General features: G+C 44.9%; 1 protein-coding gene across 1 annotated transcript in view; it reads right to left on the bottom strand.

The window, feature by feature from the left end:
- Nucleotides 1-283: 283 nt before the first annotated feature.
- The window catches only part of CTPS2 (CTP synthase 2), a 107,262-nt gene continuing 80,373 nt past the window's right edge, over nt 284-27,172 (bottom strand). The window contains exons 15-19 of the mRNA XM_013006491.2: nt 22,215-22,270; nt 19,861-19,957; nt 14,228-14,372; nt 3,573-3,677; nt 284-480 (exon numbers count right to left, since the gene is read on the bottom strand). Coding sequence (XP_012861945.2) covers nt 3,608-3,677; nt 14,228-14,372; nt 19,861-19,957; nt 22,215-22,270 — 368 coding nt within the window. The 3' untranslated portion in view covers nt 284-480; nt 3,573-3,607. The remainder of the gene's footprint in view (nt 481-3,572; nt 3,678-14,227; nt 14,373-19,860; nt 19,958-22,214; nt 22,271-27,172) is intronic.

Below are 27,172 nucleotides of genomic sequence, written 5' to 3'. Positions count from 1 at the left end.
ATGTGCCTTACTTGCCATGTCCCAAGCAGGGGCCTGTTGGATAGTTCTTCTAGCTGGATTTGGGCATAAACAAGGTGGGGAAGCGTAATGAACTTGGGTTGCACGCCGGTCTGCAGTTGCTTCTCGAGCAACAGAATAGAAAAATGGAAAACTGACTGATTTCTGACTCAAAGTGACTCATAGCACTCAAGGCCTAGCACAAAGGTTCAACTCCCGAAGAGCCTTGCTCACCGTCCTGTTTTCACCATACTCCGGACAAAAGACACCACACATTCTCCCCCAGGAGATTGTTGGGAGACATTTAATCAATGCGTAGCATTTGTGATGACTGAGATCATCTTGGAGGGAAAAGAAAATGGTCCCGTTTGATCTGATTCCGGGGGGAAAAGGTAGGATTGTTTCGTTTGAGACTTGTCATCCATGTTTGTTGAAAACTTGTGTGGTGATCTCTTCAGATAGGTCTTTCAAGTATTTCAGAAGCTTAAAGAAAAAAAACAAAACAAGAAAGACAAAGCATGTAAGTATTGCCAATCTCCAGAACAGAAGCACACAAGTCTTGGATCGATCTCCAACTAACCTCTTGCCCCATTTGGTTGGCCCCTAACTTTCTCTGTGTGTGCTACTAATTGTATGTAAAGCCACAGATCAGCTCTCTCCTGGTGAACTGAACAAGGAGCCCTGGTGGCATAGTAGTCACTGCTAGACTTCTAACCTCAAGGTCAGCAGTTCAAAACCACCTGCCCCTCCTCAGGAGAAAGATGAGGCTTTCTACTCCCATAAAGAGGGACAGCCTCTGAAACCCACAGGGGCAGCTCTACACTGTTCTGTAGGGTTGCTCTGAGTTGAAATCAACTCCAAGGCAGTGAGAGTAAGAGGCAGTTGAATGCAACTTCCTTTGCTATGACACAAAATGTTGCCGAGACCCATGAGGAATCCACATCTGAGTCATGAGATGAGTGAATCTATATCAAATTTAGGGGGGTCACTTTTTTCTTTTAAGAAGCCAGGGTTGCATAGTCTCATTATACTCGGTTGGTAGATTAGGGACAGCGGGGGTCATCTCTCCACTGTCTGCAAAGGGTCATGCAATACAGGGGTTGGAAAGAGATCAGGGATGCCAATTAGACACCGATGGGAAAGATCCAAACTGGACTTGGGCAAACTTAGCTCCCTAGGCCCAGGTAAAACCAATAACTTGGGCACACCCACCTTAGGTACATCACACAAGTGGGCTTAAACTCAGCCAATGGGTCAACCAATACCTCCAACGATGACTCCCCAGCCAGAGGCGTTAAATACCCGGGCTGCGAGAAGGCCACGTCTCTCTTTTTACTCTGCTCCTGTTCAGATGCAGGCGGAAGGCGGGGAGCTCTCTCCCACCTGTGAGCACACACATGCCTGTGTGCTCCCTCAGGGCCTGCTAAGGGCCTTCTCAGGGCCCGCATGCCCTTGGCCTCTTGGTCCCCCTGGGGATTCCCCAGTTCCGCAGGTGTGGGTTTCCCCGCTCCTGTCCCGGTATTCTTTCCACGTGGGTTTTCATGCCCAGTTGTGAACCCCAGCACACCTTCCATGAAGCTTGGCACGCTTTCCAGAAATAGCGTGTACCCTTTTGAGACTGTAAAACCTGAAACGTTCCCTGTCCTTCATAAGAACTCACTTGGATTACAAATGTGCTTCTGCAACGTGAATTCTTTCAGCGCCGTGGAGCAAGAACCAAGGTATATCCCACTCCGGACACCTAACAGTTACTTCGTGGACTGCTAATTACAAGGCCAGCAATTTGAACTAGCAGCCGCTCCTCAGGAGAAAGATCAAGCTTTCTACACCCATGAGAGAATTAGGGGCTCAGAAACCCATGTGGGCTGTTCTACCCTGTCCTATAGGGTCACCATGAGTCACAATCAACTCGATGGCAGTGTTTGTGTCCCTGAGTATAATCTGAAGACTTCCCATACTCTATAAATAGGGTTTCCCTGCTGAGAAGTTCATTCAATTCAAGGCCTGCCACAATCCATAGGATGATTCCAGGTACTACCTGTCTCTGAGCATCAATAAAACAAAGCTATCCAACCTGCTCTCCTCTCCCCTGAAGCAAATGAGAGCTGGGGGGTGGGTGTACAGAACTTGTCTGTCCTTAGAAACCAAGCCAGGCTCCTGTAAAAATAAATAAAATATTATTGTATCTTCTACAAATCCAAGGGACGCTCCTTTTCCAAGAGGGACCTAGACCAAGGGAGCAGTAAACTGTCTTTGGAAATAAAGTTGTATTGAAACACAGACACACCCACCCTTCTAAATCCTGACTGAGGCAGCTACAGCAGAGCTGAGTGGTTGCAACAGAGACCGCCTTACAGGCATAGTCTAAAAGAGTTCCTGTCTGCCCCTTTACAAAAAATATCTGCCAACCTCTGACCTAGACTGCAATAAATCTAGCCACGACAACCTCTGAGGATACGGTTTTTGAATCCAGGATGGATGAGCCCCATAGGACCAGTGGTGTGAGTGGCAAAACAGGGTGGGTAAAGGGAGAATGGGTAGGAAAGAGGGAACCGATTACATGGAACTGTGTGTGACCTCCTCCCTGGGGGACAGACAACCGAAAAGTGGATGAAGGGAGAAGTCGGACAGGGCAAGATATGACAAAATACCCATTTATAAACTATCAAGGGCTCATGTGGGAGGGGGGAGTGGGGAGGGAGGGGAAAAATGAGGACCTAATGTCGGGGGTTTAAATGGAGAGAAAATGTTTTGAGAAATGATGTACAAATACGCTTTACACAATTGATGTGTGTATGGATTGGGATAACAGTTGTATGAACCCCTAATAAAATGTTTAAATAAAAAAAAACAAAACAAAAAAAAATACAAAAAAAAAAAAAAGCCACTGTCATTGAGTCAATTCTGACTTGTGGCAGCTCTACAGAACAGGGTGGATGTCTGAGACTCCCACATTCTGTGGGAGTAGAATGCCTCGTCTTTCTCCTGTGGACTAGTTGGTGGTTTAGAACTGGTGGCCATACAGTTAGCTGCCCAACCTAGCACGCCACCATTAGGACTGCTGTGTAATTCATTCTAGGAGTATAAAGCTTCATCTTTCTCCTTCCAGGTGGCTGGTGGGTTCGAGCTGCTGGCCTTGTGGCTAGCAGGCAGTGAATAACCCACGACACCGCTAGGGCTCCGTAGCGCTTTATTCCCGGCCTCCAGTACATTCCGGTTTTCCACATGCCAGCTCCACATCCAGGGCTGGGCTCCAGAGGCCATCAATTCTCTCCTGCTAGGGGAGGTGAGGGGGGAATGGAAAGCTGCTAACAATGAGTTCAAGAAAGAAGACAATATTCTAGAAGTGATTGTGGTGGTGATTGTACAATGCTTCCACATACGACTGAACTTTTGAATTGTATGAGATGTGAATCAGATGGCAATGAAGCCTTTTTTAAGTCTCTCCTGCTAACGATGCGAGTATCCTGAGGGTACAGGATCCTGTAAAAGCCATCCAGCCTCCCACATCTCCTTCCACACTAAGTTGACAATGGTTCTGCAAACCAAACAGAACCTTAGAAGTTTGTTGTTACCTTCTCAGGAAGTCCCTCCATTTCCCACATCAGTTTCAGTTTCGTTCCAGCTCAGCTACCTTTGGTCCTGACATGCTGTCATCACTGGCATCGCTGTAATTGTCCCTAAACCGAATGACAAAAACAAAATCAGACAATGATTCCATTCACAATCCCAAACACTTTCCATCATTAACCCCCACACAGGAAAAAGATTACGAAACATTCTAGTATCTAAGGTATATTATTATCAGCTTCTCATCACAACCCAAAACCCAAACCCACTGCCAAAATGTCAATTCCAACTCATTGCAACTCTCTCTAGATTTTCTGAGGCTGTCGATCTTTACAGAAGCAGACAACACTATCTTTCTCTCCTGGGTTTGAACCACGGACCTTGCAGTTAGCAGCTCAATCTTCATCCCTGCAGGGGCCCTTTATAATCACTCCCTGGAGAGGTCCGTCCAACCACACACCAAGGTCTTTTTCCAGAGAAACTGATGGCTTCCTTTCCTCTTAAATTGGAAGTGACTATCTCTAAAACTTTATGAAAGCGTTTCCATTTATAGGGAAATTGAGACTCTTTTGAAGCCAACTAAAGCCAGAAAAGCTGGTGGCTTTCTTGCCTCTGCCCCCTTTCCTCACCAGGTGTGTGTTCCTAGAAGTGTTAGATTAACAAATGGAAGTCAAAATGAAAGCCAGGGAGACCCAAAGCCCATCTGTAGACATTTGGACATCCCCTCACAGAAGGGTCACAAGGAAGAGATGAGCCAGTCAGGATGCAGTATAGCACCGATGAAACACACAGCTTTCCTCTAGTTCTTTAATGCTAACTTTCCCCTCACCCCAATATCATGACCTCAATTCTACCTTACAAATCAGATCAGAACAGAACATGCGCACTGCTACAGATAAGAGCCTGAAAAACAGGGAATCCAGGATAGATAAACCCTTCAGGGCCAACAATGAGAGTAGAGATACCAAGAGGATTAGGGGAGAGTGCTGGGGAGAAAGGGGGAATCGCTCACAAGGGTCAACATATAACCCCCTCCCAGGGGGACAAACAATGGAAAAGTGGGTGAAGGGTGACAAAGGACAATGTAAGATATGAAAATAATAATCTGTAACCTCAAGGGTTCATGAGGAAGGGCGGTTGGGAGAGGAAGGGGAGAAAATGAAGAGCTGATGCCAGGGGCTCAAGTAGAAAGAAAATACTTTGAAAATGATGATGGCAGCATATATGCAAATGTGCTTGACACAATGAATGACTGTATGGATTGTGATAAGAGATGTAAGAGCCCCAATACAAGTATTTAAAAAAAGAAAGAAAGTCGGAGTTCCTGAGCCCATGTACATTACTCTCGTTATCCTCGGACCTAAATCTTAATGGACATGAAGTTGAGCATCATCTTGTCCTAATTCTTCTGATCTTCATTGGTTCTCCAGTGCCCACAGCGTCAAACAGTACCTGGCTACTCAAGAGTCCTGTCATTTGTCATCTGGAGCATGAAAACTGTTTCCTTTGGCACAGCATAAGGGCTACAGAACAGAGACTGTCGCTGCAGACCCCTGATGCTGCATGTCCAATGCTAGCTTCTTCTGAGGACCACCCAAGCTCCTCCATTGAGGATCAGCCCATTGTCCCACCGCCAAAGCTCCACAGGGAGCTTGCACTCATGCTGGCTCAAGACCCAGGAGACACCCAGCCGTGTACAGAAGGAAAAGAACAGGTAATGGATTCTCTAATCTTGCCTTGACAATATATCAGCCCCAATCTTCATTGGGATTTACGGGTCAGCAACATGAGGTTTTTCCTTTCCACACACACTCTCTCATGGATTCCAGCATCTGAGTAATAATTTGCACATGATTGGTATATTTTCAAATTAGAAATACACGAGGTGCTCAGGCAACCTCCAGAGTCTCAAGTCATATGCAAAATTCATCTGCTTCGTGATATACATGTCACCTTTTTGGCTTCCCTTAAAAATCCACCTTCCCCATAAACAGCCCTGAAATTCTGCGTTTACTCTAGTCGTGCGCTCAGCGTGGGGTCCCTCCTGTGTGACTCCCACGACATCCACAAGTTGATTAGCCAGGGTTCTCCTGAACTATGGAAACAGTACTGCCAGGGGGTTTCTTATGTCTTACCATCCCCCAACCTCAGCCACGTTTTTACTCATTTGTAGATTTTTTTTTAAGAGAGGAGAGGGTATAATCACAGAAACACTATACTGAGAGGTGAGAAAACAACTATTTATTACTCTAAACATATCGACTACTAATAAACCAACAAAATCATAAAGGCGATCCATGTTTTCTGGTTTGGATCATCACTTGCCTCCTTCAGGAAAAATAAACAAACACATTTCTCTTGTGAGAAAAGGAGAAAAGAATAGCTGAAGAATGTTAAAAGGGGGGAAAAAAGCAAAAATCCAAACTGGCTACCATCAACTCTGACTCATAGAGAGCCTATAAGACAGAACTGCTCCCTTGGGTTTCTGAGACTGTAACTCTTATGGGAGTAGAAAGCCTCCCTTTCTCCTGAAAAGCAGCTGGTTGTTTCAAACTGCTGGCCTTGTGATTAAGCAGCTCAATGCATAACCATAATGCCACCAGGCTCCTTAAAAGAAAACAACAGTGAACCCAAATTCTGATGTATCTTACTCCTCTCACTCAACTGTAGATTCCTTCCTGGTTCTGTGTGTCAGAGCTAGCACAGGATGGGGCTGTGGAAGTTCCTTTCAGCTCCCTCTCACTCGCACTCACTGCCATGCGGTCGATGCCGACCCATAGCGACCCTCTAGGGCAGGGTAGAACTGCCCCTGTGGGTTTCCAAGACTGTCACTCAGAACTTGTTGATTTTGCAGTTAACAGTCTAACCTGTAACACCCCACCCCCAAACACACACACACACACCCAGGGCTCCTTTTCAATTCCCTAGATGACCGGAAATAAAGCAACTTCCCTGGCACTGACCCAGGCCAGGGAGCCCTGTGGGCTCCTGACATTGGAGTGAGGAGAGAGGTTTAAAAGAGCACTGTTCACTGTGGCAGCCACACGACACCGTGGCAATCTATATTTCAATCAGTTAAAATGAACTGAAAGTTACCATTCAGTCCCTTGATGCCTCTAGTCACGTTTCAAGTGCACTGTAGCCAAGGGTGGCTAGGGACTGTCATATTGGAGGGTGCAGGTTACAGGGATTTCCAGCATCGCAGAAAGTTCTATGGGAGAGGCTGATTGGAAAATAAATGACTCACCACTAACAAGAAACGGTCCTCATTGCCACGCCCAGAAAAGGGTTTGTTTTGAAAGCCCTCAAAAAGCCCAAATCAAAAAACCCACTGCCATCAAGTGGATTCCAACTCACATGGACCCTAAATGGCAGGGTAGAATGCCCTGTGGGTTTTGCAGATGGTAAATCTTTACAGGTGTAGAAAACCTCATCTTTCTCCCTCAGAGTAGCTGGTGGTTTTGAACTGCTGACTTTGAGATGTGCGGTCCAACACATTACCACGATGCTACCAGGGCTCCTTTAAGGGCAAGACAAGGCTTTCTACTCCTGTAAAGAGTTACAGTTTCAGAAGCACACAGGGGCAGTTCTACCCTGTCCTGTATGGTTACTGTGATTTGGAATTGATTCAATTGTAGTGGGTGGGTTATCATCTACAGTTCAAAGCTTCATTCCCCCCACCATTTAAGGAATGAAGTCGTCCGCACATAAAATTTTGAAATGGCATAGTTAGGATTCCCAGCATGCATGCATGCTTATAATCCTTCATATCAAACTCCATTTCAGGTGAAAAGCCATGTTTTCAAACAGGCTGCCAGGCCCTTAATCCGTACCCCCCTCCCCACCCCACCTCAAGCACTGCTGCCATTGTATTTCCTTCCTTCTCAAAGGGTCCCTGGAAGCTGTAGAATCCCAGCACAGTGGGATTAAAAACCTCCTGGGCACTAAATGCGGTTCGCATTTGTAGCAAACTGTAGACTACAATCAGGTGGGGCATTAAAAGCACAGCAGTGTGTATTGCTTTTAACTCCATTCCTGGCCCTCCATGCTGCGGCGGAGTTTCAACAACCAATGGTACCTTTTAACTTCCACTGATTCCCCAAGGGGCGGTGGGCACAAATGTGGTTGATCAACAACCCTTCGGAAGGAAATGTCATGGGAATTGTTTTGAAAGATGCTTAGTAGAAGGGGTTTATAAAAGAAAGTCAAAAAATCATCCATTTTTTTCTTTCCCCCTGTTCACTTTTACTTGAAATATAAGAAAGGATGGAAATGTCGTATTTTTTCATCAGTTACAGGTCTAAAAGCCTGATCTCCGTTGTTCCAGAGAGCAACCTCAAGGATGCGGTTTGTAAGGTTTAAGAGTGGGGCCAAACCCAAATCATCTAGGGTGACTAGATGTACCAGCCCTCCAACATATGTAGGGATTCTCAACCCAGTCCTTGTGCATCTGATCGGTTTGGAAATAAGGTTTTTGTTCTTAAGAAGTTATCATCAGTGTAGGGAAAAGCTCTGTTGGTGTAGTGAGTTATTACCTGGGCTGCTCACCAAAAGGTTAGCAGTTTGAAACTACCAGTTGCTTGGTGGGAGAAATAAGACTTTCTCTTCCGATAAAGTTTTGCAAGACTTTCTCTTCCGATAAAGTTTTGCAGACTCAGACACGGTCCTGCTCAGGACTCACCCTCATGAGGCAATCACTGAATATATGGGTGCTATAGCCAAGTGCGGTAAAGAAATCAAATGGTGCCAGGCTTTTAGAAAAAAAAACAATAGAGTCTGAGGTCTGAAAGACTTTTCTCCAAACAAGCAGCCATCTAAGTGATGAGTCACTTAAGTCCACCCAAGAAAAGCACACCAGCGTGTGTGAGCCAAAGGGTGTAAATAAAATCCAAACCCAGAGGTGGGAATGATACCAGCACCTAAATTCTAAACACCTGGTTTTCAGAGCAGTACGGATGATCGTGGAAACACAAACTCCATTGGCAGGGTCCCTACATGGATTGAGTCACCGGGGAATCCTCACTGACCATAGTCTAGGAATGGGAACAACCCTAATAATATTGTAAAGTGGGTTTGCGAGACTGTAATTGGGCTGGAATGTAATGCCTTGTCATCAGAGCTTCTTTTTGAACCACTTTTAATTTATTCTGGGCTTTCTGTGTTTTCTGCTTTCTTTTCCATTGAGGTGTTTCTCGGTTGTATTTGGTCATTGCTGCTAGGTCCCTTTTAGCGTTTTGTCTTTGGTTTGTGAATTGGAGTGTTCACTCACACAGAGAGGGGATGTAAGGGAGAGGGACGTTATCAGAGAGGGGAGAGGGAAATGACTTGCGTCGCAGCTTTAGGAAGCCTGGACATGGAAGTCAGGCTGGGTGGGTCTAGGTATAGAGCGCCTGGATGAATAATGATGACCTGGGGACACGGAAGGGGAGGGTGGGAAAATGGGGAGTCAACAGCAAAGGGTCCAAGAAGGAAGGAAATGTTCCAAAGTTGATTGTGATGATGTCTAACCCTTCTTAATATGATTCAACGATTGAATTGTATGATATGTTAATTATATCTCAACAAGATGCTTATAAAAACAGCAACACATTTTCAGTTCCAGAAACCCACGGGCACATTACGACTCCTCTGTGCTACAGGGTCTCTCTGAATTGGCATCCACTTGATGGGCAGTGAGTTTGAGTTTGGAGTTTAAGCCCTAGGCTGAAAGGCTACTACTACTCAGACTTGCCAAGCTTCCCGCTTGAGACTTTACAAACACGTTTCCCCAACGAGCTGTGTTTCTGGGAACCACTGACGGCACCTCATCTAAGTGCTTGCTTTCGGACAGAAAACATAAAGCTTTGTCCTTCGGTCGATCTCAACTCACAGCGACGCTGTAAGTCAGAGAAGGAGGGCCCCAGAGGGATTTCAAGACTGTAATCTTAGCAAGAAGCCAATGGCCATGGTTTTCTCCCATGGGTGCCAACCACCAACCCCTGTTAGCAGCTGACTTCTTCACCACTGCGCCACCAGGGCCCCTTGAGAGAGAACAAGTGCACCCCGAGTTTCATTCTAACTTGACCAACCAAAGGGACAAGATGGACCTCAGCACCGTAAAAACTGAATGGTGGGCCTCAGCGTGGTCTGAAGTGATCGCACCTAAGACTTTGAAGGGACTGCCAGAGAGACTAACGTGCCAATAACGATCTATGACATTTGGCTTCAGGCCCGCTTTCGTTGCCATGGTTGCTTACAAATGGAATTCCAGGCAGATATTAGGTGCTCTGTGTCTAGAGTTTAAAGAAATGACACTAGCCTACAATAGCAAAGAACTCACAATGACAAGCCCCTCCATCTATGTTGTCTACACCCAACTCCTAAAATGTGCTTCCTAGAATGACATGTGGCTGTCTTGTTCCATTATGCTACATACCAGCAAATCTGTGTTTTCCTTTTACACAAGAGGCAAAGCATGTTTAGACAACAGAGAAGATGTCGGGGAAGAATTAAGATGATTTATTTAATAGCCTAAAAATCCCAGTGATTTATTCTGAAAAAGATTTGGTTTACTAGTCTCTCTCTCTCTCTCTCTCTCTCTCTCTCTCTCTCTCTCTCTCTCACACACACACACACACACACACACAAAAGAGACCTGAGCCTGTTATCTAGAGAAAGACCTGCTTACAGGGTTGGCCCTTGGCTGATTTGTGGGAACTTGATTTCAGTGTGTTTCCTCCATTACAAATGGATAAGGTTATTTCACTATGTCTGGGCTGTTTATATAATGTGACTGGGGGCTTTCTTTCTGAGTGTCTGGAATTTAGGTGGCCTGGTTAGCATAGTAGGTTCCATGTGACTGCTAACTGCAAGATCAGCAGTTCAAAAGATGAGGCTTTCTACTCCCTTAAAGAGTTACAGTCTCAGCAACCCACAGGGGCAGTACTGTGCTGTCCTACAGGGTTGATATGAGTTGGAATTGACTCAATGGCTGTAAAGTTGGGTTTTTGAGATAGAGAGTCTGTGTGACCAGCCCCCAATAAAAAGCCCTAAACTCTTGACTTTCAAACAGACTGCCCTGGGCAGAAACATCACACGTATGTTGCTGCATTTTCTTTGCTGGAGGGAGGATTACCTCTGTGTGACCTCTCCCAGGAGGGAGCAAGCAAATGGATTTCTCCTGACTACCTCTGTGTCCCTATCACTGACACAGCTGTGGAGGTTGGCCCTGTCACGGTACTAAATCTTCGTTCTGAGTCCTTCTAGCGAATCAGTAAATGTGTGAGTGACCCTGGGCCGCCCTGAAACAAGATGCTTCATTAGACGTTTGCATGTATTTTAATATACTATCTATTCACAAGACCCTAAAATTATTGTGCCTCTTGGACAGACCGTCACAACAGCTATTCTGTAGATAACAGAGATGCTGGGGACTTAGCTGACCAGTTATAGAGCCCAAAAAAACCTTCGTCCTGCAACTGCCCAGTCACTAATAGATAAATGTGCCTTACTAAGTAGAATGCAGAGGTTATGGCTCAGGTGTGCCTTTATTCAAAGTCAAGGATTTAGTGTGTACTTTAAAGGCATCAGCTGTGCATATGCCACACAATTCAACATCATCAGAGTCAATTTCTGGGAAAGGAAGATATTCTATTTTTTTTTATCATTTCATTGGGGGCTCACACAACTTTTATCACAATCCATACATCCATTATGTCAAGTACATTTGTACATTTGTTGCCCTCATCATTCTCAAAACACTTGCTTTCTACTTGAGCCCTTGGCATCAGATCCTCATTTTCCCCTCCCTCCCCTTACTCCCCTCCCTCATGAACCCTTGATAATTTATAAATTATTATTTTGTCATGTCTTACACTGTCTGACATCTCCCTTCACCCCTTTTTCTGTTTTCCGTCCCCCAGGGAGGGGGTTATACGTAGATCCTTGTAATCGGTTCCCCCTTTCTACCTCACCTTCCCTCCACCCTCCTGGTATCACCACTCTCACCACTGGTCCTGAGGGGTTCATCTTTCCTGGATTCCCTGTGTTTCCAGTTCCTATCTGTCCCAGTGTACATCCTCTGGTCTAGCCAGATTTGTAAGGTAGAATTAGGATCATGATAGTGGGGGGAGGGGGGCATTTAAGAAGTAGAGGAAAGTTGTATGTTTCATCGTTTCTACACTGCACCCTGACTGGCTCATCTCCTCCCCATGACCCTTCTGTAAGGGGATGTCCAGTTGCCAACAGATGGGCTTTGGGTCCCCACTCCGCACTCCCCCTCATTCACAATGATATGATTTTTTGTTCTTTGATGCCTGATACCTGATCCCTCACAGGCCGGTGTGCTTCTTCCACGTGAGCTTTGTTACTTCTGAGCTAGATGGCCACTTGTTTTTCGTCAAGTCTTTAAGACCCCAGACGCTCTATCTTTTGATAGTCGGGCACCATCAGCTTTCTTCACCACATTTGCTTAGGCACCCATTTGGGACGACATTCTTTTGATGTTGATCTTCCTTGTCACATTTGCTCAGGGTTGTAGATGGCCATCTTGTTTGACAGAAATACAGCCCAAATGAGCTCACATTGAGCCCCTGGCCACTGAAACCAGCATCGTGTTTCAATACTTACTACCCGCTGCAACTGGACAGAGAGAAGTTGAAATACAAGGTTCCTCTGGAATCTTGGTGTCTATCATAAGATTAATTCATGGTCACCATCTTGGCTTAGAAACTCCCTGGCAACATGTCAAGATTAAGTCAGCTACCAAGGAATCGAGTCTGGTTCATGACAACCCCAGTAGAATTGTGCTCTATTGGGTATTTAATGGCTGATGTTTTTAAGGGAAAAGATCAGTCCTTTCTTCCACCACACCTCTGGATAAACTTGAATTTCTAAACTTTGTTTAATAATCAACCATGTAAACTATTTATACCATCCAGGGACTCTATGCCAAGATTCAATCAAACTATATCCACCAACCCCTGCTATTTGCTTTCATTACAGTAACAGGTAACAAGCAAGCACTGTGTGCTGGGATCCCTGTCTTACAGAGTCACTATGAGTCAGAATCAACTCAATGGTAGTGAGTGTGTGTGTGTGTGTGTGCGCATCAGGAAGCTGGCAAGACAGAGGTAGAGAAGATGGTCCCTGCCCTTAAAGAACTTGGCAGTGAGCTTGACCCAGAGACCACCAGCCCCCACATGGGAACCAGTAGGGTGTACCGCAGAAAGGTAGAGGTAGTCCATGCAGACCCAAACTGGACTTTCAATATTAGTTAATGCTTGTTAGGCTTCAAGTGTTTCTCCCACCTATCTAATGGAGAGCCTGAAATAATGAAAGAAGGAACACAGCTCACATCCAACATGGGACTCCTTCGGAATTGCCAACCTACTGCTAAAGCCATGCAACCCAGGACCTGTGAGCCTCGATTTTACATTTCTTATGCAAAACCAGATGAGCTTGATAAGCACTTCAGAAAAAAAGGCCAGGCAATCTATTTCTTAAAAAAGTCACCCACTGAAAATCCCATGGAGCGCAATTTGACTCTGACACACTTAGAGGCTGGTATGAATCAGAATGGACTCACTGGCACCTGGGGTGTTGTCGTTTTTTGAAGTCTACGACCTTCTGGTTGGGTCCCTCTCCTCTTTAAGTTATTAGGTACAATATTCTGGGGTGAGAAGGAGTAGAGGTATACATTCTCCCCAAATTAATATTTTAAATTACTGAACTTCCAGTTAAAAGCTCCAAGGGATTTTTTTTCTCTGAACCTAATTTTTACAAATCATTTGACAGTTCATCTGGAAGATTACTGAGGACATTATTTTAAAATAATCATGGGAGGAGTGCAGAAAGAGGCTATGGTAATAAAAAGGGTGGTAAAGGTTCAGGCATTGTTGAAAAATCATCGATGGATTACAATAGAAATCTCTGAAACAGATACTCAATTTACTAGCTAGCTAAGTGAGGGAAAATAGCACATCTGGTCCCTATCTCACACACACAGTACCAATAAAGTCCATAGAGATGGTAGATCTAAACTTTAAAATTGAAACCCCAAAAATGCTCAAGGAAAACAAATGGACAATTGTTTCGATAAGCTTTAGGTAGAAATAAACTTTAGGCATGGTCTTACAGCAGAAGCCACAAAAGTGAACAGATCTAACTATGCAAATACTTAAAACTCTGTTGGGAAAATAAAAACTGCCATTAACAACTGAAAATAAATACAAAAACACTTTGAACAAATATGTGTAATGCACCAAAGGATTTCTCTATGTAGAGAGAGCTTATCAATCCATAAGAAAAAGAGAAAACAGGGGGTAAATGATATGAACAAGCTATTCATAAAGCAAATAGCCATCAAACAGACTGCTCATACATATTTCTTACTTACAAAGTCAACAAAAGAAAATCCCATTTTCATTTATCAAAACGGCATGTGCTTTTTGAAATAATATCCAGTGTTAGCATGGTTTGGAAAATCGATATGTGACTGCCATAGAAGTGATTAAATTATTCTCATTAACAGACACAGCAAAATCATGAGTGTTACGAGGGAAACAAAGCGATTCTTCACTTTTTTAAAAAATCGTATAATGATAGTATACCCTCTGAGGAAACCTAAGATCCTGAGTAACTGTGAGTGTTAGGTCATTAATAGGAGACAGAAGCTGATTACCTGGATGGCAGTTTGTGTCCCTGTTGCACATAGCTGTTCAGATTCCCAGTTGCTGCAAGTAATAGTCCCAAGTATGGAGGGGAAGGCTTCATCGGCCTAGAAGAAAACTCAGGATGGAATTGGACACCAACAAAATAGGGATGATCTGAAATGAGAATAATGATGATGCCATTGAAGCAGACAAACATGAAACAGCTTTAAATAATAAATGTCTTTCATGAAACATTACTGTACAAACCCAAAAGAAACCAACATAAATGGGAAAACATACCTTGTTCACTGATAGAGTTAACACTATGAAAATGTTGATATTACCTAAAACGATCTCTAGATATCATGCAATCCTAATCCAAATTACATTTTTTTAACCATAAAGAAAAACTATTCTCCAACGTTATATGCAAAGGAAAGAGACCCTGGATAAGTAAAGCATTCCTGAGGAAGAACACAGCAGGAGGCCTCGCACTCCCTGGTCTTAGACCCTATAATACAGTCATGGTAGTCAAAGCAGCCTGGTACGGGTATAACAACAGACAGATAAGCCAATGGAATAGAATCGAGAATACAGATGTAAATCCATCCACCTATGGCCTTTGCATAGGGCCAAATTACATTAAATCAGGAAGACAGTCTCTTTAATAAATGGTGCTGGCAAAACTATAAGTTTATCTGCAGAAAAATGCAACAGGACCCACACTTCACACCATACACAAAAATGCACTCAAATGGATAGAAGACCGAAAGATAGAACCTAAAACTATGAAGATCATGAGAGAAAACACAGGGACGACATGAGGGGCCCTGTTGCAGGGCATAAATAGAATACCAAATATGACCAAATGATGTACAAACAGCAAAAGATAAAATAGAAAAATGGGACCTCCTAGAAATTCAATACCTGTGCTCATCAAAAGACTTCTCCAAAAGAGTAAAAACAGAGCCTACAGAATGGAGGGTGATTTTTTTTAAAAAAAACAAACAGACTTAATGGATTGGCGGAGACTGAAACTCAACCTTCAAGTTATCTCAAAGCAAAATACCAGATCGACACAAAATAAACAATATCCCTGTTCTCCTTTTTTAAAATCTCCTAATGAGTCCAAACAGTCAATAATTGCTTTAAAACAGTGATGAGTGTAAGAGGGATGGAAAACTAGATTAATAGAAGTGAAACAACCAGAAAGGAAATCATGAGAATGTTCATGCGCTGTGAAAAACGTAACTGTTATGGATTGAATTGTCTCTCTCAAATATATGTGTTGTAAATCCTAGCCTCGATGCCTGTGGTTATCATCCCCTGTGGGATTGGGCTGACTTTGTTATGGTATGTTAATGAGACAAGATTCCTATATGGTGTGTCTTGAGTCGTGAGTGTATCTTTTGAGATATACAATAGAATAAATAAGCAAGTGAGTGAGCAGAGATGGGCAGAAATAGATGCCAAGACACAGGGTGATCACCAAGAAACCAGGAAGTAGAAGCTGAGAAGACCAGGACAAGAGAAAAGACCCCAGAGAGGAAGATTTCCCATAGAGCTGGCATCTTGAATTTGGACTTCTAGCTTCCTAAATTGTGAGAGAAAGCAATTTCCGTTTCTTCAAGCGACCCACTTGTGGTATTTCTGTAACAGCAGCATGCGATCACTAAGACAGTAGCCAGTGTCAACGAACAGCATGTGTAAAAATGGTTGACTGAGAACCTAAATGGCTGTGTAAGCCTTCACCTAAAACACAATTAAAAATTTTTTTAACTGAGTTTCATGTTCAATAGTCATATGGCTACTATACTGAACATGCAGAATACTTGCATCATGAAAGCAAGTTCTATTAGACAGCCCTGACTCTAGACCGATTCAGGGTAGAAACCCTCCACAACACATCCAGAAAGAAGTGTCCCTGAATGAGAACACTGAGTTTTCAAAGCTTGGCAGGTTCAAGACCACCTCATCCCAGGAATGTTGCCATGGGGGCGGGGGTGAGGGGGTGGGGGTGGGTGGTGGGTGAGTAGCCTCTAAGTCATCCACGCTCAGACAAGAAGCTAAAGACAACATCAGTCATAGAGCACAGTGCCTAAGAATGTCTCTGGAAGAAGTTGCGAGTAATTGTGTTTATGGACCAATATAAAGAGAAACAGAAGCAATGGATCGTGCCAGAACCAGGGCAGACTAGTTGAATGACTGGATCATGGCTCTGAATCTCAATCTCTCAAACTAGCCTCTGTGTCAATATGAGGAAGGAAAATAACAAGCCATTCTTTTAAGGATGACCCATCACTCAGATTAAGTACTTTTACAATTATGTTCTTAATTGCTTGGCACCCGATTCTGACATCAAGCTCAAGCTTTGTTGCTCTTTTGAGAATGCTTCAGGAATGGGACAGCTTCCGTGAATATGCTTCCAAAAGGGAGCTCAGCTCAAAAGTCTGCTGGGGACTTTCCCTGACTAAAATGAAACCCCTTGGAGTCAGCCTTAAAAAAAAAAAAAAAAGCCAGACCCTAAAGCAGCTCGAATTACCTTTCCAACCCACAAGAAGTTAAAGCATCTGTGAGAATCAAAATCCTTGGGACATGAGGTTTCTCGGGCTTTGATGACAATAATTAGAACTGGGAGGTTTGTAAAGAGAGTAAGTCAGAACTCTACACAGACTCCAATTGACCATCGCAACAGGCTAGTCAAGGCACTTTCGGGGGCGTGAGCTCATGGTACAAGAAAGGAACAACTCAGAGAAGAATGTCAATGTCATCAAAGTCGCCAAATGGCACACACATGTAGAAACAGTTCAATTGATGTCAATTTGGCTGGGTGGATTCTCAATAACCACCACAAAATGAAATTTAGAGAGAAGAAAATGAGTGAGAAATGTTTCGTGTAATGACAGAGAACAATTGCCCAGGAAGAGACTTTGCACCCCAAAAAAAGCAAGGTATTGAATTATGCGTGTCGTTGGCTCTTATTTCTTCTCTTAGAAAACATGCACATAAGTTATCTCTGCGGTGATGACAGGCAGCTAGTAAGGGTGTCTGCCTCTGGGCTGCTGGAGGGAGGGTTGGGGGGAAGAAAGACTTCATTTTCACTGTACATCTATTTTTTGGTATATCTTATTGTAAATCTTATTATATTTTCCTATTAAATTTCTATTTCATGAAAAAAAAAGAGAGCAAGAGATAGCACTTTGACACTATAAACCAAATTAACTTGCTTGAGGAATTCTCTGCCTTCGCACAGGCATTGAAGATTGAAGAGGTTACACAAACAGGGAGCCACAGAATGCCGATTCTGAGCTCTGAGCAGTTTGAGCAGAAAACCAAAAAAACCCACTGCCGTCGAGTACATGCGGACTCATAGCGACCCTATAGGACTGGGTAGACCTGCCCCTGTGGGTTTCCAAGAAGGCAGGAAATATATCCTCATGGTTCTAATGCAAAATGTTTGGCATCGAACAGGGAGGAAAGTCAGGCCTGGGTCCAGGTCTAATGCTACAGTGTTCCAATGGAACAGTGTTCAGTGTCCAACTGAACCTTCCCGGGTTCAGTTGGCCTCTCTGCTCAGGCCTTACTAAGTAGTTCATAAAGAGAGCCAGAAAGGGGGGGGAGAGAGAAAGGGAATTTGCAGTAGAGAACAGGGTCAAGGGCTGATGTGGGAAACGAAGTAGGAAGAATGAAGGAAGAATAAGTAGGCCAATGTATCTGGGCCTGAAGCATGCTACCATGTTTAGAGTATCGTGGATGTACTACACACTCAGTAAACATAAGTGGTTTATTCAACAAAGCTGCATCACATGCGTTGCAGTGGAACTGGATGTCGTGATGGGCCTGTGATCCCAAGCCTCATCTCTCCTTCCAAACATGGACTCGACAGAACTTGACAACAGACTGAGTTGGAAATACGAAGGGCAAGAAGAGCTGATTAATTTCAACTAACTTGAAACCTGAGGGTCTAGGGTGGTGGTTCAAAACCAAAGGAGCCTGGGTGGCGTGGTAGGTTACACATTGGACTACTAAGCTGAAGGTCAGCAGTTCAAAACCACCAGCCACTCTGTGGGAGAAAGACGCGGCTTTCTACTCCCATGAACAGTCACAGTCTGCGAAACTCACTGGGACAGGTCTAGCCTGTCCTACGGGGTCACTCTGAGTCGGTATGCACTCGAAGGCAGTGAGCTTGGGTATTGTTCGGTCCTGTAGGGCTGAGAGTAGCTCGGGCTGATGGCAGCTGAGGTTTGGTTTGGTTTGTTTTTTTCACTCCCAACATTTAGTGAAGTTTGAAGGCACTTGGGGCTGTTCCAACTGTGAAGGGGAGTGAACAGAAGTCAGGACGCTGCATAGGACCGGTCCCCTCCAACAAAGAGGTACCAGGCTGAAGTTGCGAAACCCTAGAGTAAGCGGTGGATGAGCCCTCAGCAGAAAGGGGCAGGCAGCAGAATTCGTTAGGAGTGCATGTGAATTTCATTTTGAATAAATGGAGTTGGGTGTGCTAGGAGAGCATCCAGATATTGAAGCTCGTTAAATGGAAGTGCATGCTTGTGAGTCTAGAACAGAGGTCAGCAAGCATGTCTATAAGGGGTCACATGGGCTCAATGGCAACATCTCCGCTCTGTGGTTGTAATATTACTGTGACCACAGACAAGTCATAGACCAAAGAGTGTGCCTGTGTGCCCATCAAGTTTTATTGATGGGTGCTGAGATTGGAGTTTCATATAATTTTCACGTCTCACAAATATTCTTTTTCTTTTTAACTCATGTGCCCCCCTCCCTACCAACCCGCACCACCACCACCATTTAAAACTGTAGAGATTCCTCTTAGTTCCTGAGCTGTACAAAACCAGTCCGCAGGCTGGACCTAGCCCACAGGTTGTAGTTTGCTAACCCCTGGTCGAGGCCATAAAGAGAAAGAGCTGAGATCAGCTGTAACTCGGGACTTCCCGTAGCCCTGCAGTTCTGATGGGGAAGAACACTTCATGACTACAAGCAGACAATAAAGTTCTAGAACCCTGTGTACATATGGTTTCTGCCTAGGTTTGCATGCAGCCCAACTACAAACAACTTTAGTGATCTTCCTCAATAGAAGCCCAATCCCCTTTTATATTGGGGCTTGTAAAGAACTTCTCTGCGTGTGGCAATTCGTGTTCAACACTTAGATGGCTGGCCCATTCTTGACCATCAAGCACGGGCACTAGGGAAAGGCAGGCATCCGGGTGACATGAAGAGGCCGGCCAAGGTGCAAAGACAACAACACTAGTCACCAATAACTAGATGGACATTTTACCATTCCCCAAACAAGTAGATGCTACTACCTGCTTTCCCCCAAAGAGCCTAACCTAGTGGCCAACACACAAAACCACCCCTCCCCTGAGGGTGGATAGAAGATGGTCAAGGCAGATTCTATTTGTAGAACAAGTAGACTCAGAAGAACACAGCATTCCATGGTAGGCTCTGAAGCAATAGTTCCCCCCACGCCAAATGATAGGATTATAACCCACCTACTTTTTAATGCACTTTGCAGTTGCGTGCATATTTCAAAGGAGGGGGGAAAGAAAAGGAGAACAAAATGGGTCTCCAGTGAGATCTTCCTATGTCTATGGTCAACAAAAAGATGGAAGCACATGGATAAGCTTTTCGAAAGCCAAGGCCCACTTACTTGACAGTTCCATGATCTCCATCCTCTCCCCTTCGACATCCTGAGCCACAAAATGTAAGTCACTATTCTCAAACTGGTTGGTCAGGTTCGGGTTCACCTGGGAGAAAAAAAGGAAATGTAGTGTCTTTGGGCCGCAGATCAAAACAGGCGCATCAGCTGATGAAAAGGTCCTTCATCGACTGGGTGGGTTTTCCATTTCAATGATGCAGGGGGAGGGGATGAGGTAGGGATGGCACCAGGTGACACTGCCAGAGGTAAGACCAAAGTGACTGTATATGAAATGGCTGCACTATTTCATCTCCAAAAAAAATTGAAACATGTGTGAAGGGAGACAGCAGACAGTGCAAGAGATGACAATAACAATAATTTATTATTTATCCAGGGTTCACGAGGGTGGGAGGGTGAGGGAGGGAGGGAGGAAAGAGGAGCTGATACCAAGGGCTCAAGTAGAAAGAAAATGATTTGAAAACGATGATGGCAACATATACACAAATGTGCTTGACACAACTGATGTATGGATTGTTATAAGAGCTGTAAGAGCCCCCCCAAAATGATTTTTTTCAATACACAAATACATAAAGATCTCTCTGTTGTGATGTATGGCACTCTGGTGATGTAGTGGTTATGTGTTGAGCTACTAACCACGAGGTCAACAGTTGGAAACCACCAGCCGTTCCTAAAGAGTTACAGTCTTGAAACCCACAAAGACAGTTCTACCCTGTTCTATAGAGTCCCTGCGGGTCAGAATCAACACAAGGGCAGTGAGTGGTATTGTTTTGGCAGTTAGTTATAAGAAGAAACAACACTTTTCATAAGCTCAGCTACCAGGCCAAAACTCTATGCTAATTAACTTTTTGAAGGGTCTAATGCGCTCCGGTCATCATGAGTCAATTACAATGATGCTGTGAATCGCATGGTTTGGTCTGCTTGTGCTACAAGCACACACTGGTGTTTTCATTGCTGCTGGTGTTTGTATAGTCATTACTTTTGTCAAATCTTCTGATGTTTCAGCTACAATATTAGGTTAATTAGTATTTGTGAATTTATACACAAATAGCTTGTTTGAGAATGTACTTGAAATTACCCAGAACCCTGGTGATCTAGTGGTTGGGCACTGGACTACGACCCGAAAGGTCTGCAGTTTGAAACTACCAGCTGTTGTAAGGTGGGGTTTTCTCCTGTAATAAACAGTTACAGTCACACAGGAAACGCACGGGACAGTTCTACCCTGTCCTATACGTTGCTATGCTATGTCCTATACTCATACCTATGCTATGAGTCAGTGTCAACTCAATGGCAGTGAGTTTGGTTTGTTTCTGAGTAGGAGCTACAGGAAAAGAAGAAACCTCAAAAAAGGCTGCAGCTCAGCTACACGAATGATAGAATCAATGTAAGATTTTACAAAACAACATTGTTGCTGGTGTTCATAGAATCTAAGAAATTACACTTGAGCAATTTATTTTATCACATATTATTTATGATTATCATTGATAAGAGACGTGACTAAGGGGCGGTTGGTGACATCATGAATTCCTGCACTGACACCAACCCTGGTGAAGCCACTGGAATGTTGGCAATTTCCTCCAGGGACTTATCCCTGCTCCAAAAAGCATTTGGTTCCTTTCCCAAATATTTAACTCCCCCTTTACCCCCTTTACGGACTAGAGGACCCATGGTGACACAGTGGTTACTCATTGGGCTGCTAACTGTAAGGTCAGCAGTTTGAAACCCCTAGCTGCTCCTCAGGAGACAGACGGAGCTTTCTACTCCCATAAAGAGTGACAGGCTGGGAAACCCACAGGGGCAGTTGTAACCGGTCGCATAGGGTCGCTATGAGTTGGCAGTGAATTTGGTTTGGGGTTTTGCCCAAACCTGGAAATACAAAGGCAAGAGGTTAAGGATGACTAGTCACGACTTCATTTGAGCGAGGTGACAGCAGATAGAATAACACAGAGCCAGGCAGAATAGTCTGCCCTCCCACTACCTCTCTAGACATGGAACCTTGGGGAGGGGGGATTGGTACACCTGCTCGAATGCTACAGATGCCACCTGTGCTGGACACCTTTTCTAGCGGAGGGTTCCTTATAGTTCAGTGTCCACGCAAAAGCAAAAACTCACTTCCATCGAGTCAATGCTGCCTCATAGTGAGGCTATAGGGCAGAGCAGAAGTAGGACTGCCCCTGTGGATTTCTGAGACTGTAACCGTTTACAGGAGTAGAAAGACCAGTCTTTCACCCGAGGAGCAGCTAGTGGTTGTGAACTGTGGATCTTTTCGGCTCACGGCCCAACTAGTAACCACTACGCCACCATGGGCCGGTCCTCTAGTGCATGGAAAATCAGCATAAAAGCCTTACCTCATACCGATGTCTGTGTCTTTCTTCTACAAACGTAGCATCACCGTAAAGCTTCTCTGTCAAGACAGAAGGTGAAATTAGCGCAGGAGGAACCAGCTGGAGAAACACACACCCTCACAGCATAGGTGGGTCAGAAACTGCTTGGAGCTTGCCTTCCTGCCAGCCCCTGCCGTCCAGTGGATTCTGACACGTAGCAAGCCTATAGGGCAGAGTAGAACGCTCCCAAGGGCTTCTTTCAGACTGTCCATCTTTAGAGGAGCAGACTGCTACATCCTTCTCCCCTGCAGCGACTGGAGCATGCAAGCCGCTGATCTTTTGGTAAGCAGCCCACGCTTCCACGGAGGCACCACCAGGCTTCCTGATCCTTCCACCAGAGCTCTAAAAATGAACCAGATGCCCAGGCCGTAATTCAGGTTTCCTTCTATCTTACGAGAAGATTGGAGATAGCTTCTTGGAGCCCTTTTGACAGAGCACCTGTAGCACCTGTAGCACCGACAGAGTCAAGGCCGCCCTGTCGCTCCTGTTCAGGGCTCACTTCCCAAAAGAAGACACTGGAAGCCAGAGGACTGAAATGGTGCTAACTCACCCAAAGCCCCAGCCTGCTGGGCCGCCAGGTCATTGGTTCTTTAGCTCAAGTCTCCTCCCATCAGGCCCATCAGCCACCTCTGAGGGACCCCTCCCCCCTGGTTTCAGCCTCACCTTAACAACATTACTTAAGCACCGATGAAACACACAATACTCCTCTGGTTCCTTGAGTCTTCCTCATCCCCCACTATCATGACCCCAGTCCTGCCTTTCACTGCGGGCTAGACCAGAGCCTACACAGAGGTACAGCGAAGAGCTCAGGACACACGGAATCAGGTCAGATAAACTCCTCAGGAACAGAAAAGGGATTAGCTATACCAGGAGGTAGGAGGAAGGGGGAATAGGGAAGAGGAAGAGGGAACCAATTGCAATGATCGACACATAACTACAGTTCACCACTCCTCCAGGAGGATGAACAACAGAAGCCATAGGGAAAGGGAAACAGCGGTCAATGTAAGATATGAAAATAGTAATAATGTATAATTTATCAAGGAGTCACGAGGGTGGGGGGAGGAGCTGATATCAAGGGCTCAATAGAAAGTAAATATCTAGAAAATAATGATGGCAACATATGGACAAATATGTTTGATACAATTGATATATGGATTGTTATAAGAGCTATAAGAGCACCCAATAAAATAATCTTTTAATAAAAAATTTTTAAACAGACACAACAGCAAAAAAAAATTAGTTAAGGAAATAGCAACCGTTTTGTTACCTATATACTGATCCCAGTTCAAATAAATGAATAGTTATCATCCCATGGGAGAAAAACCCAAATATATTTATCGTTTGACCCTGAAATTCAACTTCTAAGTATTTACCTCAAAAAACAAACTAACCTCAAGTAGAAAGAAAATGTTTTGAAAATGATGAGGGCAACAAATGTACAAATGTGCTTGACACAATGGATGGATGGATGGATTGTGATAAGAGCTGTACAAGCCCTCAATAAAATGATTTTTTAGAAAAGAACTAACTATTCTTGGACTGGGGCAAGAATTAAGTGGGAACCCAGAATCCATCTGCTGGTCCATAGGTTATGAAGGAATTTCACTTTTAAAGACTCTATGGAATCAATTATATACCATAATCGAGTTAACCATTTTCTGGTTGGATATGCAAGTTATATTGATTGTCTCATTATTTTCTGCTATATAAATGTTATCTTTCAAAATAAAAAATTTAAAAAATAAACAAACTAACATGAGGACAAAGAAACAACATTTCGCCACAAAGTACATGCCCTGCGGAGTTCTTGAATGATGCGCCACCAGCAGTCCTAAGGAAAGCTGGATTCGAGGGCAGCCTGCCCATGCCCAACGCTCTTAAGCAGGAACGTGTGCCCCAGAAGTGGATTGTGGAACTGCTTCAAGATGCCCAGGTGCGCGAACGAGTGACAACCCTGGACAGCACCTTTGGCAACGGGGCGTGGTACAGCCGAAAGACTGCTGGGTCCTGAGGAGAACCACAGGAGCGGCCATCAGCCCTTCAGGGTAAGCCAGCCTTCCGGAGCTCCCAGGTCTCAAGTCACAGCCCCCCGCCTCCCCTCCCCCAGCCCAGCCAGGGGCTAAGGAGACCCATGACAGTGCTGGAGCTGGCTGCCCATCTGATCCCTGAACTCTTGAATAGCTATCCTCCGCCTCTCAGTAATTTCCATTTCCCACTCTGTCCATGAAGCTGAGCTCTGAGGAGGATATTCATCTGAGGGATTATTCTCAGGCTGGGTTTGGGAAAAAGATGCTATGCAGGGAGGAGGTGGGGCAGAGGGGAGCTCTTTTGACTCCACTGAGACCATTCAAGGTAGCACCTTTGTAGAAAAGCAATCAAGTGAGAGGGAACAGGGGAAATAATAGCACACAGCTTTGTTCTTGACCAGTGCCAGGTTGATTCTGACTCCGAGTGATGCCCTGGGACAGAGCAGCCCCAGAGGGTTTCCATCTCTACAGGAGCGGATCGCCAGGCCTTGCTCCCGAAGTGGATGGATTTGCACCTACAGGCCTTCTGGTTAGCAGGTGTGGGCTTAACTGGGTTCCTTCGGCAATGTAACGTCCAGGTTGAAAGACACACACAAAAAGAGACATCACCAAGAAATTCCAGAGAAAGATCAGGTCCCCCTAAAGTTGAGAGGAGTCTGGCCCCCACTTTGAGGGGGCTGAACCAAACCAGACTTTTCCTCCTAGTATCAAAAATGTCTTCGCCGCTTCCTGTATTACAATCAGTGATGTACTTAGCAAATCCAACAATAAGAGTCTGCCAAGATTAACCAAGGCAAGGAGGGAAAGGACCCCCAAATCAGGCTTTTGATTTATCCAGGCCTGCAGGATGCCATGCGAACTTTGAAACGCTGTGGCTTACCGTGGCCTGCCAGTGTAAGACCAACTCTGCTCTGGCTCCTGCAGAGTGGTGAGCCACGAGGACTCTGTCTGGCATTGAATTCCACTACACCATTGAATAGATGGGTTACATGTTGGGCTGCTAACCGTAAGGTCAGCAGTTCGAAACCACCAGTTGCTCCAATGGAGAAAGATGTGGCTTTCTACTCTCACAAAGAGTTCAAGGCTAGGAAGCCCACAGGGGCAGTTCTACCCTGTCCTATGATACAGAATTGATTTGATGGCAGTGAGTGTCCTGTGAATCAGAAATGACTAGATGGCACTGAGTTTGGGTTTGATTTCATAGATGCTTGGCTTTGGGTACATTACTTAACTCCTCTGTGCCTCAGTTTCCATCTCTGTAAAATGGCAATGCTGATAGTCCCAGCCGCATAGGGTTGTGGTAACGACTAACAGACCACAATGTGTTAAGCACTTAGAACAGTGAATAACCCGTGTAAGGGGATGTTATTGGTACCTCTAGATCAGCAGTTCTCAACCTGTGGGTCGAGACCTCTTTGGGGGTCAAATGACCCTTTCACAGGGGTTGCCTGATTCATCACAGTAGCAAAATGACAGCGATGAAGTAGCAACGAAAATAATTCTATGGTTGGGGTTTCATCACCACAGGAGGAACTGTATTCAAGGGTCACAGCATTAGGAAGGTTGAGAACCACTGCTCTAGATCGTGGTAACCAAATAGAAAGACTAGACCTTCGACAAGAAAGCAGCCACGCTAGGAACCTGTCCTTTCCATTCTCCAGACCAGTGGCTGGTGCTCAATAAATACATATTCTTTGAATGAAGGAAGCATACATTGGATGCACGCAGTCGGTGATGAAAGCAGTTTTCAGAACTTAGGAATTCCCTTTTGTGCATTCAAAACTGGTAGCACTTACTAAGAAAATGTATCAAGAGTGAATGTACAGGATTGAAACCACCTCTCTCGCCAGGAGGGGCCATGTGGCTCTGAGGCTCCCACCCTCTCGGGGACTTAAGTGGGGGTCCACCGCATCTGTGAGTTGTGTAGCCTGGAGGCTCTGGGAGGGGTCTGGAAATCCTGCTCACAACACAGTGGGTGTTGGCTCTTAGAGCTTGTGGTTATGGTCATTTGAGACTCTCCCCTGGGAATTGCCTGGGATCCCCAAGTGACTGCTGCAACTGGGGTTGGCTTCTTACTCTCTTGCCATGTCTACTGACATAGAAGCAAGTCCAACCAATGGTCAACTTGTCCAACAGGCTGCACCAAAAGCCCCATCGAGTCTGCTGACATTACATTTGGGAACCTGTTCAAGTCCTCACCCCCAGTGCCTGGGTCTCCTCCACAGCCTGCAGCTCCTGCTGTATACAGGGCTTCTTGTGCAAATCCATGTGTGTCATTTCCGACTTTGTGTGCTGACTAGCCACAAGAACAAAAAGATTCACCCGGGTAATATAGGACAAAGCTTAGAGCCAGATGTGGCCTGACCTCTGCCCTGTTCCAGCTGAGGCCTATTAGCTGAGGTCTTGTTTTTTGCTGTTTCTTCCACTTCTAAAACACTGTTCATTTTCTGTCTAACCTGAGTTCATGGTTTTCAAGAAATGAGGAACCTAAATTCCCTAGCTTAAATGTAAATGAAGTCCTTGCTCTACTTGAACCCTTGCCTATTGTATCCCTAGAGCCTTCCAACATTCTCTCTCAGATACTCTTCGGTTAGGCGATGTGGGTTTGGAGGGTATGAGAATTAGAGACTGCTAGGTTTAGGTTCAGGCTAACATGCAGCTAGGGGCTTATGTCAGACTGTGCAGAAAATACTCTCAGCTTGGACATAAACTCCCTTCCCTTCCGGGTTGTCTTGAGGTTTGACAGAAAATAAAAACAACCCTGAAGTCTGGAGTCTGTAGGATTTTAGCGATCCTAGCCCTGAATGAGCGCTGCACCTCGTCTGAATGGCTTCATGTTTTATGATGTCCCCCTTCCTTGTGCTCAGCTGAGAGCCACAAACAAATCGATAGTTT

Source organism: Echinops telfairi, unplaced genomic scaffold, assembly GCF_000313985.2.
Source record: "Echinops telfairi isolate 266 unplaced genomic scaffold, ASM31398v2 ScPeMD7_53;HRSCAF=182, whole genome shotgun sequence".
Classification (NCBI taxonomy): domain Eukaryota; kingdom Metazoa; phylum Chordata; class Mammalia; order Afrosoricida; family Tenrecidae; genus Echinops; species Echinops telfairi.
The sequence above is the reverse complement of the archived record's forward strand: the minus strand, read 5'-3'. Positions and strand labels throughout refer to the sequence as shown.